Consider the following 16,611-nt stretch of genomic DNA (forward strand, 5'->3'; position numbering starts at 1 on the left):
TTTAGTTGCATTATATTCCAAAACTCATTTTGGATTTTATAAATGGAAATTTCTTGTTGTACATAGTAAACAAACCTACGAATAAAAAAAGACAGGAAGGAACATACTGATTCATCGCCATAAAAACTGGCAACCAAATTCGCCATTTTGGAAAGCGATGACTTTGCGAAAACAAATATCGTGTGGTCTGCACGTGTGCGGTAAACTTAAATAGGTAATTTTGTGTATTTTATGTTTGTGTATCATGCATTGTTGGCCATATTTTCCGGTCTTTCTTGATTGCCGTGACACAATATGTTCCTTCCAGTCTTTTTTATTCATAGAAAAAAACAGTATGTTGTATTAGTTATATAACGTATTATGAATCTGTAATAAAATAATACACAATTAAAATATTTTCAAATTGAAAAAAACACATTTTCATAGCTTTGAGCCGTGCTCACTCATGAATGTCGAATATTCTTCATTTAGGTAAGTATATACAAATTTTGATGTTATCTTGAAAATTAAACAGGTATCTGACCTTTTCACTATATTATACATGTACCTACATGCAAATGTATTGCTTTCAAATAATTGATATGGATTATATATCATCGTATTATTTTCTCGAAATCATAAACATACTATAATAGTATTTGAGTATCAACCTACGCTCAATTTGAATTAGGTAATAATAATACTATGACGAAATTAACATTTTAAAAATATTAATGGATATAATATTTTGACAGTCCTGTTTTCTGATCGGCGGACACGTGCAGTTGTTTATCAAATAATAATGTGTAAGACGGCCGACAATGCCAATAATATATATTTTTTTTTAAATAAAATCTCCGATGATTAGTGGTTTTTGCGAAAATATCGATTTAAATTAACGTCCTAACGACGCCGATGTCCTTTTGATACTAGATTATATTTCAATCTCTTCCTCTTGAGCCCCCTCTTAAGGAGCTCTTATATTTTACGTAAGTGCACATTTATTCAAAATAATTTATAAGATAATTTAAAAAAATAATTTCTATGGGATTCAATCACATATAAATATTGATTGTTAAAAATAATAAATAATTTATCTCGTGATTTTTATTTGTCAGTTAGTTTATTCATAGACTAAGACAATTTATTCAGCCAATTATGTAAGTTGAAATCTGATATTGTATCTAAGTCTGTGTTTTAAATGTAGAAGTATTTTAAAATGTCTAGTTTACGGGTTAAATTATAAATTTTTATGGAACAGATTCACAAAAACGGATATTTTCAAAATATTTTGAGCGTATCTTGCGTTTATATTTAAGAAAATACATAATTCAAATTAATTGCTTATTTTTATACCATCAGTAAGCTTTTGAAATTTCATCGGTTTTTGTGTACCTACCTATTCATCAGTAGTTATGTCGGATTATCTTCTTATTTCCCGTAAATAAATCTAACAAGTGTGCTTTCTCCACAGTCTACCTGTTTCCAAAAGTCACCCTTCGCCACTGGTATATACCTACTAATGTACATCACTGAATGAATGAATATGGATAAACCAGTGACGTCCCTAGGCAAAGTATTGCCTTTAATCAGAATTAAAATGCCGCCCCTTCAATTTTAAGAATCAATTTCTAAATAAAGCAGTACCTATTATTTACTATATGTCATGATTTATAATCATAAATTATATATATTAATCATACACGTATAAGCCAGGGGTTTTTAACTTATGGGTCCCGAACAATAAAAAACAATAAAAAATAATATATAGATTACTCTAATCTAGATATCGGTTTCAAAAGTTAAGAAAACTTGTCTTAAACAGACAATAATGTTAAGGAAACAGATAAACTTCTGACGTAATACATAATGTATTATGTGCTAACATTCAGATCAGCTATACAACGTTTGGCGAAAAAATATCATTAAAAACGGGTACCTTTCGTGGTGCTCTGTCCCCGAACACTTGAGGAACCAGTGCACCGACGACCATGAGAGTTCCATAGATCATAGTGCCCGCCAATGGAGTAATCGCTCCGCCGGCTTGGCTGAAGATTGTCTCCGCGTACGCATGGACTGCCATGATCCCGCAAAATGACTGGACTGCCGCCATCACAGCGCATATCCAGAAAGCCTTCACTGCCGCTCTGTCTTTGACTAAAGAACAACACAAAAACTATTTCCATAAAAATCTTTTTAGTAATACCTACGGTGAACTGACGTGTGTTGCGTCTCTTCAAATCTGGTATTTTGTTGTGTCCGAGAGGCATTGCGGGATTTGTGTTACATATTATAGGTCAGCAAAAAGTACAAAATTAACACGAACTTTGATTTGTTAACCCTGCGCAGGGTTGGATTTTATTGCAATTATTATACAAACACAAGTATTATGATGTTATTTTAATAATTTAACTTTGGGGGGGGGGTTCGGTTTCACATTACACTGTATCCTGATGTGTTGATTAAGTTATACTTGTAGTAAATACTTGTAGCCGCCGTAGTGAACGGTTGATTTGTTTTAACCGCTTGATAATTGATCTTAAAAAGTAAACTCTTTTAAAATTACGCAAGCCGTAGAAGACAATTTAACAACAGTGTGTGACGTGTGTAACATAAATATATTGATTGATGTTTATTTAAATATTAATGTGTTTAACAAATCAATATTTTATACTCGTGCAGTATACTTACATAACCTAAATTTCTAAAACCTAAACCTAAAATTCAATTTTTGTTCATTCTGTTTGTGCTGCCAGTGCCGTGATCAATTAGCAGTGATAGCCATAATTATCGTAATCATTATTAGTGTTCCGCACTCAACGATATTATTTACAAGTACATTCTACCATAATAATATTTGCGATGCCGTGTGCTAAGTTTAACTGCGCGTTGACAACCGGAGCTGCAGCTGACTTGGAATGCAGCATATGCAAATCAACCTTCCATCAACAGTGTACCGGATTACCAGCATCAACACTCAAAAAAATGACCTCCAGCACCCGATCAAAATGTGTAGTGCGGTAGCTGCAGCGATACTACAAATACCCCTGCTAAATCTCTCGTCGGTTCACATAATTTACATGATAATCCCAGTTTAACTGACATATTTAATGTGGTTAAGGTCATTCAAATTTACGTTTTGGAAATAAAAGATCTGAAAAAAGAAATCTTAGACATAAAAAAATACTTAAATTTTATGGACGAAAAATTTTTGTCCTTCGACAAGAAGTTTAAAGAATTTGTAAACAAAATTAACAAAATAACAAATTTAGAAACGCAGTTAGAAGCGGTCAAAATAAAGTTAAATGACTTTCAAGAAGAAAACAACAAAAATTCTCAGTGGGATCGTCTCCTTAATGTAGAAATAATTGAAATTCCAGAAAGAAAGGACGAAGACCTTCGAAAAATTGTCTCTATGCTAGGGGCCAAAATTGGAGTAGCTATTCCTCCCAACGATGTCGATTATGTATCAAGAATAAGAATCCTAAGAAGAAAGAAAAGTTCCGAATAGACCTAATCCCATTATATTAAGGTTATGTCGCAGGGATATAAAAGCTGCAATTATATCGGGACCGCGGAAATCTGAATCCAGCGGAAGAATGTTACATTCTGCCGATATCACTCCTAGTGTACATTAACGAACATCTGACTAAACAAAACAAAATACTGCTGAAACTAACCAAAACTTAGGCAAAAGATTTGGGGTTTACTTATACCTGGGTCAGAAATGGTCGAATTTTCACAAGGAAAAACGATACCTCCACTGCTATTTGTATCGCAAAAGAGGAAGATTTAGAGAAAATGAAATAAACTATACATTGAAGCTAAATTCCCTCCACCAAACCCGCCCCGTACCACCCTCGGTCTTAATCGAGAGTATCACGGGACCCGTCAATTGGTGATGTGAAGCATCTAAGAATTGGCCTGGGAGTGTCCTGGGAGAAAGTGCCCAAGACTTAGGTTGCTACGCTCAAAGTGAGCTCTGACTGAGTTTACTGAGTTTACTCTAATGCAAAGTGCCAGGGAGAGAAAAAGCACATGGCAATTACTAAAAAGAAAGTAAAGCTACTTGTTTATTAAATCAAAGAACGAAGCTAATCATACAGGCAGCAATATTTATGTGAAGAGATCTTCACGCCCGTAGTAAAACGCCGCAAATTTTTTTAAATCAAGATAATTGGCCTTAGTAGCAACCAGGTCGGACGGGCCGATGGGTCCAACAGCTGGTTGGACCGACCTGAGCATTTCCTCCCGTTCGGAGCACATACTCAAACACTCCCATAGGATGTGGTTGGCATCCTGTATTTTCCCTCCGCATGGACATGTCGGACGGCTTGCCAGCGAATCCACCATGACCAGTCACAAATTGACTGGTGTAATGGTCTGGCGTCAGATATTTGGTTATCTCCATTCGCCACTGTATGTCTGGAAAAAACGTATATGTGTGCCGGCCCTTGGTCGATTCGTCCCACTTTCACTGCCAGGTTTTAATGGCCGCATCGAGCGACATAAGTCTAATTCTGCGCTTCAATAATGCTACTCCTTCGCCAGCTAGCCGAGGAGGGGGGACGAGGTGAAAATCACCAACGTCGGTCTCCTCGCCCTTGAGGAGCAATATTGAAGCGCCGCTGGCCTGAATGTGCAGGTCAAGTGGGAGAATGCCGGCCAGGACCGGGAGCGCGTCAGTTGAGGTAGTACGGTAGGCCTTGGTAATGGACAGAAGCGCGATGCGCTGTCCTCTTAACAGAGAGATTCTAAGTTTGACACTTTTGGGAATGCGCGGGCACCAAGCACTGGTGGCATACGCCGCGATTCCCATAAAAATGGCGCCGTAGGCGATCTTGAGCGCCCTTACTTTTAAGCCCCATCTTTCACCAGCCATGCGGCCGACCCACTGGAAGGCCACCCCAGCCTTGTGGACTTGGGTTTCGGCATGGTGTTGGAAATTTAACATTGTGTCCATTTTGACGCCTAGATAGGTGACGATCTTCGACACTTTCACTCTCGTGTCACCGAATCGGACTGTGGGTGGTCTCGAACAGCTAAGTCGTCTTGGTCCTTTGAGTACAATGGCTTCTGTCTTGGAAGGTGCGAATGATAGTCTAGTTAATCTACCCCAAGCCTCAATTGACGCTAAGGCTTCGCCAACAGTGCTCTCAATCTTCGCCCTGCTGTCGGCCTGGACCAGCAGCAGCGCATCGTCTGCGTAGGCGATGACAGTACAGTCGGTTGGAAGCGGAATTCTAAGGAGATCGTCGAAGAGTACGTTCCAGAGAAGGGGCCTGAGGACTGAGCCCTGGGGACATCCCATGCTGGTGTTCCTCTCTATTGTGGTTGATCCAACTCGAAACTCGATCGATCTATTGGTGAAATAACTTTGAATTGACGCGAACAAATTTCCTGGTAGTCTCTTCAGCCGGAGCTTTTTAAGTATAAGAGGCCAGGACGCACTATCAAACGCAAATAAACTATACAATGAAACACAGCTTCGTGAGCACTTCACTTTTTATTAATTTTGAGATACCGAGGAATATCATATTTTGTGTAATTAACATTATTGGCGCAACGATATATTTTTATTTAACTATTTATTACTTAAGTTATCTCAGGCTCTGATATCCAATTTCTTTTATTTTGTTAACTGTCAATTCATGGTGGAACTGCATTGTATTGTTGTTTTTATTTAATAAAACGCAATTTTTTTTATAGTACTTATTCCACCTTAATTAATATATTAGGACCGGTTTCGTCCGCTTCAATGGGACATTTTCAACTTAACTTCAACAAAATTTATTATCAAAACATACGTGGAGTCCGCAAGAAGACGCATGACTTTTTAAATAGTGTCCTTAACTGCGACTATGATATAATTTGTCTTACTGAATCTTGGCTTATGGACGAAATTAAGGATCACGAACTAATTGACTTTAGGTGTAACGTTTTTCGCCGAGATCGCGATTATAAATCAGTTGGGGAAAAATGGGTGGTGGTGTATTAATCGCAGTGAAATTGGAATTCAGTGCATCCCTTCAGTCTCAATAGAATAGTAGTAATGAGGATCTTTGGGTTACCTTGAAGACTGAAAGTCTCACTAAAATTATAAATTTATGTTGTTCCTACCATCCACGCGGAACCGATTTTAAAACCAATCTGAGCGCGCACTTGGAAAAAAGCTCTACCATATACCATTCTCATACTGATGAAGTTTTTATTGTGGTAGGAGATTACAATCTTCCAAATTTAGACTAGACATAATCTGATGACGTCAATTATCTTCACCCTGATTACAACAATGATCCGTTTTGTACCAGTTTAACTGATTTTTTATCTTTCACGAACGAATTTAACTCTAAGTGTAATATTAATAATCGCATTCTTGATCTTGCAATTTCTGACATTAGTAAGTGCGTAGTTACCTCGTGTATTACACCCCTTATTCCAGAAGATGCACATCATAAATCCCTTATTATTAGTTTTAGTATAACCAAAAAGAAAACGTTACAAGTTACGTTCGTGAGACATATTTCTTTAAAAATTGCGATTATACCGAACTCAAAAAGAATCTCTCCGCAGTGTCTTGGGAAACTATTAAGTTACCAAACATGAATATGGAAGATGCCTCGGCTTGTTTGTATGCTAAGCTTTGGGAGTTTATTGATACTAACGTACCGGAAAAATGCATAACTCCAAGTCATCGTTATCCTCCCTTGTTTTCCAAACCTTTAATAAAAGTTATAAATGAAAAACTAAAGTATCATCAAAAATGGAAAAAGTGCAGATGATAATTTGTCATTTTAAGAAAAAGGCAAAAACGCCTTGCTAAAAAATGTTATGAAAACTAAGTCGAAGAAGCGAAACTCAAAATGTTTTTGGTCATTCATTAAATCCAAATCCAATGGGTCCAATATTCCCGGTGAAATGCTCCCTGATGAAAAAATTGTTTCAGATGGCAAATCTATATGTAATTTATTCAATGACTATTTTATATCTGTATTTATTTCGTCATCCTTACAAACACCTGTTTTGCAAGATGTTAGCACTATGATAATTAGTTCAATAATGTTCACTCCGTCATCAGTTCTTTCATACATTAAAAACATAGACATAAATAAAGGCGCAGTTTCTGATCGTATTCCTTCCATTTTGATTGCTTCTTGTGGAGAAGAATTGGCATCCCCATTATCAATTTTATTTAACATTTCTGTTAAAAGCAGATGTTTTCCTGATGTATGCAAGAAAGCATTAATTACTCCGATATTTAAAAGTGGGGACAAAAGCGTCATTACTAATTACAGGCCGATATCCAAACTTCCTTTTTTCGGAAAATTGGTAGAAAAGATCATTTCCGACTACATTTTTGCAGCTCTACGTAACTTCATCACACCAAATCAACATGGTTTTTTCAGGAGACGCTCCGTAGAAACTAACCTACTCAAGTTCACTGATTTCATACTTAATTCTATGGGCAGTAAAACACAAGTACACGGACTTTTCTAAAGTTTCGATAAAATCAATCACTACATTTTACTTGAAAAACTCTGGGCCCTGGGGATTCACGGTGATTTATTTCGTTGGATTTATTCATACATCTCAAATCAGTCGCAAGCTGTTGCAATTAAAGAATTCGTTTCAAGTTTTATACACATTCCATCTGGAGTACCGCAGGGGTCCCACTTCGGTCCCTTTTTATTCATCTTATATATTAATGATATGAGCACCTGTTTTCTTAACTCACAATTTTCCATCTATGTAGATGACACAAAAATATATAAAAATATCTCATCAGTCGATGATTGTATTGAGTTACAATCTGACTTAGATAGACTGTATAGATACTGTCAATTGAATCACCTTTATCTAAACGTCAACAAATGCTCGTCAATAACATTCTCCAGAAGTATGAACCCCATCAACACAGAATGCAAGCTAGGAGTCGAACCCTTGAAACGCAGCTCAAAAATACGTGACCTGGGTGTCATTATGGATAGTAAGATGAATTTTAACGCACATATCAATGAAACTATCAATAAAGCATTAAAATTACTAGGTTTTATTCTTCGGATCTCTAAACCATTCAGATCACCTGATGTTCTGAAGGTACTTTACTTCTCATATGTTAGATCCATAGTTGAGTTTGCTTCTGTCGTGTGGAATCCATAGTACGTTACATATATAAATCGTCTCGAAGACAAAAGCGATTTCGTAAGCACGTCAATTTTAAAGCTTACTGTTATGATTTACCTAATTCTATTTCGACCACTGCAACTTTTATGGTACCATCTTTGGAAAGTCGACGTTCTATATCTGATCAATATTTTCTTTTTAGAAATATCAATGGTTTTGTTGACTGGCCAAACCTACTCGAAAGGGTGGGTTTCCATTGTCCATCAAGATTTACGCAAAACCAAACTTTGTACCATATCAGTCGTAGCAATTCTAATTATGCACAAAACTCTTTTATTCGGCGCTCTTGTTTAAATTATAATATGTATTTCTCCACCGTTGATCCTTTTAATAATTCACCTGTTTCATTTAAACGCGCTATCTCCAAAATTTTGTATAAATAGATATATATATATTTTTTTATGTTACTGTTTTTTGTAAGTATATAATGTAATTTTTCATTATTCTTTCTCATTTTTCTCATGTAATTTTCTTATGTAATTTCTTTATATTTATACCATCTTACTCTCTATCTTGTTAGGCTTAACTATATTATAATGTATACATGGAAACTTTGCTAGTTGCAATAACTTTTCATTATTATATTTTAAATTTTTGTAATCAATATGTAACTGTTTGTTTCCTTAATAAATAAAATAAAAATAAAAAAACTCATAATAGGTTACACGGGTCGCTGATTATTAACACCATAACGTTAAGGGGTATCACTTCTGTTAACAAAAGATAACGTTTGTTTGCTTATTTTTAACACGAGGACACTAAGTGGGTACACCTAGGGGCGGCAGATTATATGAAAGTATGGTGAAGCAGGCAAGTCTGGTGAAAAAGTATGGTGAGGCGGACTGGTAATCAATTTGCGGCAAAATTTCCACGTTAACATTATATTATATGGGTACGTTATAATGACCAAAGTAAATCCTCCGTGATGCCCTGCATTTTTTTATCGCGTCGCTATTTCTCGTAAGTTGTTGGCTATTGTTGGCCTGCTTCATTCAGTTGTTTGAGAAAGCCAATTGCTTGCCCCTATTTTTATTTATACTTCTATGGGGTACACTTTTATAATACTGAAACGAGTGGAGCTTACATTTTACTCTCTAGCCGCCACGCGGGCGGCGGGCGTGAGGGTCATCTCCTACGTACCCTTTCCAGATCAAAATTGCACTGATTTGTTCACTCCTAAGGTGCGGGGAGAGGGGTCGACTGGACAAATTTCTGGAAATCTACACAAATCTGACGGTAAACTCCGCCGCATCTACAAAGTAGAATGTCTCTTTTCAGGTAGCTCTTTGTGAGATCAGTCCGGGCGTGCGGGAAATGAAACTGTTTTCATGATATTGTTTGTAAGGCAGGGCTTGTAAACTTTTGAGGAATGTTGATATTAAGATTTAATTTTTGGTGCGGCATTAGAGACATTCTTTCGGGAGGGGTTTATTTGGTGTTATTAGGTACTTAGTAAACTTATATTTGTATATTAATTAAACGCAATCTCTAAATATTGCTAAAATTGCACAACTTGAAACCATTTTGGTTACTATTTTTTTTAAACTGTTAGATTAACACATATTATTCATAAAAACATAATTTTGAAAAACCTCAGAAACACACTCAGGGATTGAACTCACGTCTTTTCGACATTTCGGCTCCTAGACTTTTCCATTCGCATTAATCATATCCGTCTATGGAACATATGAAATTTTTCTTATAACTTTTAACTAAGGTCCCTACTTTTAATTCCACCAAACAGTAGATGATCTGCTTAGGTTTTTCAAAATTTCGTTTATTCTATACCTAATGAAAAATACTTATAATATTCTTAAATCTTATTAAATTATCACTGGTTTTCTACATACAAAAATTTAAAACTTTATTTTGGCACATTCAACGTTAGGCACGCCCATCCCTTGCCTCCCCACCCTGTAAGGGCGATTCGGGAATGACTTCATTTTTAGTGGTTTGAAATACTTATGGATATGTTTTTTTATTCAGCGCTCGAAATGGAAAATCTTACGAACCGGAGCGCGTGATAATTTTACAAAAATATCAGCATAGTTATTGTTACACTCCCAAATGGTCCCCGTTTGGGGATGTCTCTGTGAATCTGGAGAATCCCAAATCGGTACCAAACCGACAAATAGTAAGGGTCGACTACGAAAATAAATAATAATAAGTCGGCAATGCTGTAAATCGCGGCCGTTTAAAAATATCTGCCACGTCGCCATTGTAGACCGCTTTCAGCGGAAGAGGTCGCTGTCGAAAACGGCGCTTCTCGCTGAGAGCGAAATATAATATGGCGGACAGAACGCGGCAGACTGCCAAACAGTAAACATTGTTGACTCACACTTCGCATAAAAGAAATTATAAAAATGTAACCATTAGTAGATATTAACGTAAATAAAACTCTAACCACAATTCCGGTGTGTTATTTGTCCACCTCTAAGTCCCGAACTCAGACGAAAAACCATAAAAGAATAAAAGTGACAGCATCTTTTCACTTTCTTAAATGGAAGGAAAAGACATTATCTAATTTTATATGTATTTTATAAAAATAAGTTTGTTTGATTTTTCGTTATATGGCCTATTTAGCTCAGACGGTCAATTTATTTTTCTCACGAGACGGAGCGATAGTTTTGAGGATTTTATGAACCAGAATGGCGCTCCGGTGCGCTCCTGGCCATTTCGAGTCCTGTTTTTATTGTTAATTGAATATTTTAACATTACATAGTATAAACCCATCGTCGATTGATATGTGAGGCGTGAGCTACTATTTGCCGAATACGTAGCTAACTACTGTTATATTTTAAAGGTTGATAGCCAAGCAAATGACATGTTAAAATAAAATAATTATGAGTTAAAATTGTAATGAACAATAGTTAAAATGAAATGCCAAATAGTTTAATAGATAGAACATGAAATAAAGTACTTTTTAATCTCAAAGCGTATAGACTCGGCTATCGGTTAACCTGAACTTTCTGTGACGAATTGCCTCATCCCATAATTAACTTGTCATTTTTAATCACGTTTGTAATATGAAAATATAATATTTGGGCGGTATTTATAAAGTGTGTATTTTACAAATAGCAATGAACAATGAAATAAGAATATTGCGTACATTTGTTAAAAAAGTTATTTAATTATACAACACAATTACGTATTACATTTAAATTTTGAAATAATACAAAAAAAAAATAGAAAATTAATACAAGATTGAGATATTTTCGATTGGTACGGTGGTCATAGAGTTTAAATGGTACTTAGCTTTATTTTAAATTGAAGACTGCATTTTCAGCTTAGCTGAATCTGTTGTTTGTTCAATTCCCCGTCCGAAAAAGGGAATCATCAAAATGGCGAAGGAGCTGTTATTTACAATTAAACCGGAAGACATCCATTCTGTCTCGATTTTAATCTTGGAGTGTGAATATTTCGTGGGCGGAAATAGTTTGTTTGGTATAACCCCCTCCATGAAACAAAATATTGCATCATATTCAAAAAGCGGGAAGATTTCTTATTGGTTGATTTTTACAACGGTTATTGTTTTAAGCAGGGTTGACACTCAATGTCAACAAGGTTGTGTCAAATTTATTTTTATTTGTTAATTTTTTAACAGTATTTATTTAAGTTTGCAACTACTGCAACTTTGACACTACTCAACAAAAATTACTAACATTAGTGTATTAACTATTTTAGATATAACTAAAGATTATAATTATGATAGATGCAAACTAGCAATTATAGATTTGCGGCATGAGTTTTTAACATTTCCCAATTTGATTCTTGATATCAGTTTCTATTATTCACAATGAAGAACAATGATGATGGTCTTCTGAGATAAAGATAATAGGGTTATGTACACGTAACAATTGAATAATTAAATCAGTAAAATAGTGATATTAATGCAACCTAATAGTAAATAAACAATTATTAATCTTATCGGTTAAATGCAACAATATGGAAATTAATTTTTAATTCAAACTTATCTAAAGCATCTAGATAATAATAATGTATTCGGAAGTATACACGTGGCAACACAGCACAGTTGACTATGGTATACAAGGGTCTCAGAATAATAATATAATATTATGTATATTCAATATTAGTAACGTAAAATATTAGTAAACTTACAAAAAGAAACGAGAGACGCAGTTTTGACTGCACCAGCTTGCTGCAGAATCAAATTTTTCAGTGCGTCTTCAGCTACTTCTGAGGATCCTCGCAACCAGGTCAAAGCCTTCAATGCTTCCTTAAAAATAAACGGGGCATTGTTTACTTTCAGATTGTTTGAGAAATAATTATGATGACTATAATCATGCACTCATGATGCTTCTCAAAGGTTGACTTTCACCTTGCCCTGCCTCCAAACCTTGATGCTGAAAAAGTATCACTAAGGAAACGGACTATACGTCAAATGACGCCAGATGCGGCGTTGTCCTAAGAGCTGGCAGCGAAAATGGGACGCCTCCACCATGGGCAAGCACACACATTTATTTTTTTCCTAATGTGCAATAGTGATTGGAAATAATTCCTTTGACTCTTGTAATTTTTTGACTGGACACAGTGGATTCGCTGCAAGATCTATGAGCTTTGCCTTGTCACTTTACCAACATGTCCATGTGACGGAAACTACAGAAAGCAAACAATTTCCTCTGGGAATGTCTGAAAATGTGTCCGGATAGGAGAGAGATTCTCAAGTCGATTCGATTAGCTGTTGGGCACATCGGGCCATCCGACTTGGTCGCCAAAAAGGCCAACTTTTTTGCTTTAAAAAAACCGACGTCAAGATTTCTTCGCATAGTTTTGTCTGTCAGTATTTGTCTTTGTTTTTTTTTAATAATACATATGTTTATTAATTAGAGTCGTTTATTTTGTTGTTAGTTCAATGTGCTCCTCTCTCCCATGGGCACTTTTTATTAGAATTCCATATATTTCCGATACAGCATTTCACGGTGAATTGTAATAAGACAAACTGCTTACGTACAAGTTTGCGGACACGATATATCTCTCACTATCTCCTCCGCTCTTTCCAGTTCTGCACGACAATCATTATATCATATTATGCCGCCACAATAAGTGGCAGATAATATATAACCAAAATACTATAATAAGAAACTCAAATGGAAAATGGTTAAAATAAAAAAGCTACATGCGGTTTTCTCTTCTAAACGGTGTCCAAGTAGGTTTTAGTTACATTAATATAATAAGCTATGTCTACATTTGATCACTTCACTTCAACTTTTTAATTCTAGTTTTAACTGAGTAATTTTGCGCATGCGTTGAAAAGCGTGTCAGGCACGATTACGTTTGTACCTACATCAAAATAGTTTTCATTTTTCACGCGAAAACAGTGTTAACAGTTAATACAAATTTGTAAAAACTATAGTAGGCACATTGAACATTTTTCGTATTGAACCCAATGACATTATTAATGGACAACGCACTCAGTACAGTAGCTAGCAAGTAAATTCGCGCATAGCGACATTTGCACATGTATAGGTAGACGTCACGCAATTTCCATTATGCGATATCACGCATCGGGAATTTATAACAATATCACCTTTATTGTAATGTCGTTAGAAGAGTGTTTCTAGTGTCAATGTTCATTCGAGCGAACCCGTTCGAACCAAACCAATCGGCAGACCCGACAAAAAGCATAGGGAATTTATTGCAATACCACCTTTAATGTAAATGGCGTTAGAACAGATTATGCCATTCGGCAGACCCGACAAAAAAGTGAGTGTCATTTTTTTCCCAGATGCTTCGTCCATATTAATGTCATTGATTGAACCCTTCAAAATTATAAAATTTTTGGCTTATTTGGCGCAAAATTATAGTATAATACACTGTTTTAAATTGTTTAATCAGTCGGTTGACAACACTGGCGTGATGTTGAAACGATATCCATCAGTGATGAAACTACGTGCGCTAGCACATTCATCATGAAAAACGGCCATTTTGAGGCAGGCAATTCGCAGGTTACGCATGCACTGGGTTCATCCAGTGAACGAAAAAATGCCTGAATGTTGATAGAGCAGAGCTGTTGATTCTTTTATTTATGAGGAATGGATGTTGCGCCGATCCCATTGGGTCTTCATTCTAAATAAAATACATATTGAAAAATAAGAGAATTTGTGCTCGGATTATTCGAATTCGCGACCACGACTTTGTGGGGATTAATTTGTGGAAACGTTTGTACCTTCTGTTTATCCTTAAGAATGAGTTGAGCTGGTGCCTCTGGCATTTTCCACCACAGTGGGTAGAATAATAAACTAACTCCAGTATAAAACCAAGCGACTGCGTCGTATGACAGAGATGGGCCCAAGGCGTACGCGACTAGGATGCCGAGCGCGTAGAAGAGCGCCAACATTCCTCCTAAAAAGTTAAAATTTCTGTCAATATTTTAAAGTTTATATATTAACGGAACCATCTTTAAAAGAGGTATTTATCGCGTCATGAAGATCGGCGAAGGAAATGAAATTCGAGCTTAATAAATCAATCAAAATCACAAAATACAAGCCTGCCAGCATGGCCCCCACAAAGGGGGGGCTGACAGGGCTCTAGCCTGGGGGGCCGGGCTCAGTAAGGGCCCGACGTGGCCTGTCGACCAGATAAGTGATATAAACACACATCATAAATTCTCTCTTTATAGTAAAGAAGTCGCATGCGGCGCTACTTTTCTTCAATGATCTTATTATTAAAATTATGTGGTTGTACGATACAATTTTTAATTGTGTATTGATACTCGACAACTCCATAATTCAAATATAAGTAGCTGAATTAAAATATACAAAAAAACACTGAATGTACACAATAATTTTACCGGGTTACACACGCGGGCCCGCTTCAGGATGTGGGGGCCATACCTACCAGTGGAGCATAGAGCTTGTGATTTCAGGACATTTCTCGATTCTCGATACGAAAACTCGAAATTTAGATTTTTGATTGAGCGAGAAAATTTTTGTGAATTTTATTTCGAGACGCCTTTTTAGCTTCTGACAAAAAAAAATCATCCGAAACCAAAGTCGAGACTTTTTTAGGTATTCTTTCGAGACCTTTTTTTTAGCTTCATTCTTTCATTATATCTCGAGAGTTCTCGATCATCCCTTCCTATCATAGCTTGAAAGTCTTGCGAAACCATTTTTATAAATTATTCCACCAGATTACCTAGTACTGCTCGTAATCTGGGCGCTGCGATCTCAGTATTATAAATATATGGCACAATGATGGCTCCAGTGGCCCCTGCACCTGCGAACACTCGAGCCGTCAACAAGCAAGCAATCTCTCTGCTTGATAGGATCAATGTCCAGTGTATCTAAAATTTAAAAAAAAAAATAATACAGATTTAATATACAAAAACCGATAGCCAACATTGTAACGCAATTTGATAAGCATATCATGTAAGAATGAATAACTAGTTAAAATCATCTTAGTTAACTAGGATGCCCGTAGTTTAATTGGAAAAACACACTGGCGCGAATCCTGTGGATATAGATTCAAGTCTGTTTTTTTTTCTCTTTATTTTTCTTTAACGATTTTTAATAACTCTCCAATTATAGTCATTACAACTGTACATAATATTTTATCTAATTTAATTTGTTTTATTATGATTTTTGTGTCCGCCTGTTATTGGGACCATCACATATTATTATTTTTTTTTCTATATTATATTATTATATTCACAGATTGATCCTGTTAGTTGACAATAGTTGATAATAAAAAAGTCCCGTCGGGTGTCGTATTTTTTTCTAAAATGAATAATTTCTAGTGGGCATATGCATGAGATATTTTAAAATTATGTATGTTCAATATAATATAGATCTTGCATTCTCAAATCGTGTCTTATTCGTTGAATAATAAAAGTTTATTAAAACATAAAATATGTAATTGTATATTAAACATGAGAGAATAATATTGCCAATGTAGAAAATAAGACAATTTGGCTGGAAATATACAAATTAACACTATTTGACTCACCAAAAAGCATAATGCTACAGCACAGCCTGCGGCCTTACGTCCTCTGGCATCAGCTATTGTTCCGAAGAACGGAGAGGCAACAAGAGCTCCTATGCAATATGCGCCACCAACCCATCCACCAGCATCTCCAGTCTCCAATTGTGGTAGAGCACTGGAGGTCCAGGCCATTGCGGAACCGTCCATATAAGATAACATACTACCTGGAAGTCAAATAGATAAAGTTACCGCATCTCCACGTAATTTGAATAAGCAGGGACGCGTGTCTGCCACCGGATGCGTGCCCAAAAATACCCCCCGCCAATTCAGATATCTGGCAAAAGTTATTTTTATCATCAAAGTATTCATAATAAAAAATCTTCTTCTTCTTCGGCCATATCCGCCCCTTAGTTGGAGCATATGGACACCACGCGGCGCCTCTAAGAATCCCTGTCCCTCGCCAGTTTCTTGCTTCGTTCCAGATCAAACCAGCATCCCGTAGCTCCG

General features: G+C 36.1%; 1 protein-coding gene across 2 annotated transcripts in view; it reads right to left on the reverse strand.

Annotated features, from left to right (window-relative positions):
• The window catches only part of LOC147077992 (facilitated trehalose transporter Tret1-like), a 40,038-nt gene that overhangs the window by 6,158 nt on the left and 17,269 nt on the right, over positions 1-16,611 (reverse strand). For both annotated transcript variants that reach the window (XM_085961087.1, XM_085961086.1), the window contains exons 2-6: positions 16,129-16,328; positions 15,319-15,466; positions 14,351-14,526; positions 12,283-12,400; positions 1,919-2,136 (exon numbers count right to left, since the gene is read on the reverse strand). In XM_085961087.1, the coding sequence (XP_085817213.1) occupies positions 1,919-2,136; positions 12,283-12,400; positions 14,351-14,526; positions 15,319-15,466; positions 16,129-16,323 (855 nt within the window). In that variant the 5' untranslated portion in view covers positions 16,324-16,328. The remainder of the gene's footprint in view (positions 1-1,918; positions 2,137-12,282; positions 12,401-14,350; positions 14,527-15,318; positions 15,467-16,128; positions 16,329-16,611) is intronic.

The sequence above is a fragment of the Rhyacophila brunnea genome, unplaced genomic scaffold, assembly GCF_057557595.1.
Source record: "Rhyacophila brunnea isolate RB1 unplaced genomic scaffold, BYU_Rbru_1.0 scaffold_12, whole genome shotgun sequence".
In the NCBI taxonomy this organism is placed as follows: domain Eukaryota; kingdom Metazoa; phylum Arthropoda; class Insecta; order Trichoptera; family Rhyacophilidae; genus Rhyacophila; species Rhyacophila brunnea.